We start from the raw sequence: 4,987 nt of genomic DNA, 5'->3' as shown, positions 1-4,987 counted from the left end.
GGTGACGCACACACGCTTAGAGGCAAATTTAAGTATAGGTGATAACTAGGGGTTCGGTCGAGGAGAACGCCCTTAATGAAACCTTGCAATATAATACTACAATATATCACATGGTAATATTAGATGATTGAGTTTACCAAAAACTTCTTCACTCAAGGTTAATAAAACATTTTCATCTCTTAATGTCCAAGAGAAGCAAAAACCGTCCTCTCAATAAAACCTTCATCTCAAGAAGGGTTTAAGCGAAAACCCTACCCTACCCTACCCTACCAGATGTTTCGAGCTCACACTAACGAATTCGTGAGAGCATGGCGCTGCGATTCCTTGCTAAGCTACGAAATTTATCCACCTTCCCTAACCCTAAAGTCATCCCTGCCGAGCTGCCCGTGCAAAGCTCAGAGCGCTCTGCATCTTCTAACCCTAAATTCTTCCTTGCAAAGCAAAGTTCAGACACCTCTGTAAACTCTAAATTCTTATCTGCAACCTTAAATCCTTTTCTGCAAAGCGCACAGGAATCTGCATACCCAAACCCTAAATGCCTCTCTGCTAAATTTTCTTTGCAAAGCTCACAGCTAGCTGTATCTTTTAACCCTAAATCCATCTCCGTAGAGCTTCTCCTGCAAAGCTTGCAGCAAACCGCACCCCCAAACGCTATTGCAGAACTTTCCCTGCAAAGCAGCTCACATAACCCTGCATTTTCAAACCCTAAGGCCTTCTTTGCAGAGCGTTCCTTACGAAGGTCACATTGCCCATCATGGGGCCAATGCCTTTTTCGCCGTGTGCAGAAGCGTTTCATGTCGACTCCCAAGATCATATTGAAGGTTGATCGCTCGCTGGACGCTCACGCAGACAGGGATAAGCTTCTGCGGCCCATCTTCAAGATCAGGGACCTGATTCTGAGGCAGGAGAACCACGCCATCAGGGTTAGGTATCTGGAAATCAAACGCAAACACATAGGCCTCAGTACCAAGAGCATCGGCGTAAGAGCTTTCATCAGAAGGTACCCCAACATGTTTGAAATGTTCACAAAACCTCGTGAGAAGCAGCAATGGTGCAGGCTAACTAAAGCTATGGTGGATCTTCTTGAAGAGGAGAAGCAGATATACAAGGAAACAGAAGATCAGGTAGTTCTCAAGCTCAGAAAGCTGCTGATGATGTCCAAGGAACGCCGCCTTAAAGCCGGAAAGATCGACTTCGCAAGGAAAGCATTTGGTTTTCCAGAGGATTTTGCAACCAGGTTAGCCCCTTCTTATCCACAGTTCTTCCGCGTTATCGGTAATGCTCCATCACCATTTATAGAACTAGTATCATGGGACGAGAAGCTTGCCATATCTGAGCTTGAGAAGAGGGCCAAAGAAGAGGCCCGTAAGGCTGGCTTTGGTGAGATTGAAACCCGAGGGCAGCCTCTTGCTTTTAAAGTTACCCACTCCCCTGGCATGTTTCTCAAGAAGAAGAACCTCGAGCTTCTGGAAAGATGGCAGAAGCTCCCCTATGTCTCTCCATACCAAGATTATAGCTGGGTGAACATTGGCACGGCAATGTCAGAGAAGAGAATTGCGGCTATCCTCCATGAGGTTTTGTCGTTGACGATTGAAAAGAAAGCTCTCATGCTTGTCCTTGGCCGGTTTCGAGAGGAGTTCGGACTGCCCCAGAGCATTGGCAAGCTTGTTAACCGCTTTCCAGGAATCTTCTACCTCAGTCTCAAAGGAAATGTTAAGACTGTTTTCTTGAGGGAAGGGTATCAGCAGTCTCAGCTCATCGAAAATCATCCTCTTGTGCGCCTAAGGATTAAATATGCTGACATGGTTCGTGATGGGCCACAATTGTGTGCTAGTCAAAAAGAAAAGGCTAGAGCAGAACACAAGGAGGGCACAGCTCTTGAAGATGATGTTGACTCAGAAGAAGACATCGATGAGGATGAAGCAGATTCAGCTGCAAGTGGCAGTGATTTCGTGGATTCTGAATGTGATGAAGGTGGCTCAGAGGATGAGTTTGATGGAGATGCTGCAAAGGAAGAAGATGAAAAGAAGATAGTTTCTATGAAGACCCACAGGACCCAAAGGAAGGCAATCTGGTAAAAGGTGTGTAGCGCCCCACTAGAAAAAGTTTTGAGGATCTCTTCCAAGAGGGATGGCTACTTTATGTATAATGGTGGTACAAAATTTAAGGATTATGCTCTGTCAATGATGAAGACAGAGAATTTCTTGGAATCACACATGTAGGTAGGATTTTAAAATGTTTAAGACCAAGGGGATAATCCCTTCTGTATTTTAGCCTGTAGCCAAGTGTTCAGGCATAGACATTTGATACAGCCAACTCGGTGCATGTTGAGTTGTCAACAAGGGAATCATCAAGGGAATCATCAGAAGAAACTGTGTATCAATGGAGGATGCTCTTTTCCAAGAGTCCTTGCTATGTCATATTGAGCCTTTTCTTATGGTTTTGTAATTTCCTTGAGCAATTCTGTCTTAGGATTATTAGTGTCGTGATTGACAGATCACATAGTATGTCTTAATACCTGTTTTTTCATTTTGTGAGATTATAGTTGAGCCTTCCAGATTCTGCTATGGCTGATTTCTTTTCATAGAGAATGAAGATAGTAATTATTAGCAGCTCCTAATAGCACACAACTTTGAACAGAATGCCAATTGATGGTGGTTCATGTAGGCAACTGGGACCACGCTGCATCCAGAGTAGAGGCAATGCAAGTCCTCCCAAATCATTTGCCCCACAGATGACTATTGGTCTCATACAGGCAACCAGGGGGCTGCGGCAGTCTTATATGTCTCATGGGCTAGATTGTATGCAGACATACACTGGCTACACGCACAGTTAAATGCACGCCCACCCACTTGTATAGGTCCTGGGCCCTATTAATAACCCTGCTTTTATTGGATTATTAACTGGCTTTCCAATAGTCAACTGCTAACCCGTGTTCACTCTGTTACCCCTTGCACGACCCATGAATCATTAACAATACCTTTATCAGGTCCATGCAAGGATGCATCACATATGGCATATATGGCCTCTATCGTGGATCATTGGTGAAGTCTAGGAGAAGAGACAATATATTTACTGCCTACACTGATTCTACCTACAATTTGCCGTTGTGTGCAGTGAAATTGTAAATTTTTTGAAGATGGTAAGCTTATCCATAGCATCATGTTTTTGTTTTTGCTGAGGACGCATGTAAGTTCAAGTTCTTGACAGCTTGTCTGGAAGGATTATGGTTTTTCGAAATGATGGTGATTGCAATATGTGTTACACAGCCTTGTTAGATAGCAAGCATGTCTTTAATCCCCTGTTATGAACTGTCGATTATTGTATTGCAAATGGATCGGTAATATAAGAGGTTTTATGCAGCAATATATTGATGAACATGTAAGAGACTCTGAATGCGGAGTACCTGCACCTGAACAGAAGTAGTTCATGCAGTTTTTTTTTTTCTGAGTAGATCCCTCTGTGGTCGCAATTTGGTACTCGCCTGAAGGTGGCTTGGTCTTCCTGCCTGATGGCATTGCAACTTGTGACAGCAGTGCCAGGATCAGTTTTACTAATCTGGCATTTGGCTTTGGGCAGAAAAGAAGATTACTGGTGGCTCATCAGAACAGCAGCTCAACGTGCCATCCTGCTAATCAATAAGCTGCCGAAGGCTTCATGCACCACCAAGCTTACACTCAGTCCCTCCATAAGTGTGATCAATTTACATGAGCACTTAGCCCACACGTGCACTCTGCAGGTCTGACACAACCCACTTGATGCGGTTCAAATGTTTGCGTTAAGTCAACCTTGATGCAGCCCTAGGGTGATCTGATGTGTAGCAATTCACTCTTGTACCCCAGCTAGGGCTGATCTCCCCGCCTATTGCTGCCGCTGCTGTCTGTACGGTATTGTATTGGTGCATCCATTCAGGCAGGCCGTAGAGCAGTAGTGCCACACCCACATGTACGGCTAATTAGGTGCTTTTCTCTACCTTAAACTCATGCAGGGAGCATAAAATGAAAGCTTTTGCAATCTATTGTGTTGGCTTTTGCCATTATATCCTGTATTTAATAGAAATGTGTGATCCTCTTGCACTCAACAAAGATGCACAGCTTGTATCTCTCTCTCTCTCTCTCTCTCAGATACAAGCCTTTTTTGTAAGCACTAGCTGGAACAAAAGTAAGGAGCCATGTTACCAGCTTCAAGTGAGCGTTTAGGAGTGCCAGATACTCTAATCTCGTTTGGATCTGAAAAGTTTTCAACCTTGGTTGCAAGATCTCTTCCTATGAATATTATGGATCACATTGGACAATATCATTATCCCTAAAACTCACCTATGGAGGCAAATCCAGACGGCCGTATTTTATACCTGGCAATTGTCAAAGCCAAGATCGAGCTAAGGTAGTCAAAGGCTCTTTAGATCCACACATGCAGTTTGCTTGAAGGATGACACACAGATGGAAATGAGGAGGGACAATTACATGATTAACTAGGTGGAGCCGTGCTAATGATCAATTGGGAGTAACTATTTGCTCAAGTTTATGACAAAGGTACTCATGCGGTAATCACCTACTTTGCAAATCCAATAAGATTGGGGTTCTTAAACAATCAAACAAAGCTGAACGGCATAAAGATATGGATTGCAAAGGAATTTGCTTCTAATGCAACTCAAGCAAAACAATGCAAAATCAGCCAAAGTTTTGAGAAGAAGGCAAGTGGAGCAATTTAAGAGGAGGGTAAAAACCTCATTAAATATTTATTTTTACGAATCCAAATCAAACATAAGTCCAAGTCCAAAACAAATTCAAATTGCTATGAAGATGGATGTATTTGATGCTTGGCATCCTAGCTCTTCGAGCTAATTAGTAGGACTTTCCTTTCTTTTGTTGGACCACAAATTCGGTTCAAGACCTTCATGCTTTTCATAATTACGTTTTTTGGTGTCATAGGTCAGAAGACATTTTTATGGGGCGAATAAAGAAGTTGTGTTATGGTTGCATTTGAT

At 43.2% G+C, this 4,987-nt stretch overlaps 1 protein-coding gene across 1 annotated transcript; it reads left to right on the top strand.

The window, feature by feature from the left end:
* Nucleotides 1–213: 213 nt before the first annotated feature.
* LOC147615526 (protein ROOT PRIMORDIUM DEFECTIVE 1-like) lies at nucleotides 214–2,437 on the top strand. The gene has a single exon (XM_086779626.1). The coding sequence runs from the start codon at nucleotides 309–311 to the stop codon at nucleotides 2,076–2,078; it is 1,770 nt and encodes a 589-aa protein (XP_086635752.1). The 5' UTR covers nucleotides 214–308; the 3' UTR covers nucleotides 2,079–2,437.
* The last annotated feature ends 2,550 nt before the right edge of the window (nucleotides 2,438–4,987 follow it).

This window comes from Cibotium barometz, chromosome 40 (assembly GCF_041138505.1).
Source record: "Cibotium barometz isolate CiBa-2024 chromosome 40, ASM4113850v1, whole genome shotgun sequence".
NCBI lineage: Eukaryota > Viridiplantae > Streptophyta > Polypodiopsida > Cyatheales > Cibotiaceae > Cibotium > Cibotium barometz.
This window is presented reverse-complemented; position numbering and strand designations above follow the sequence as displayed.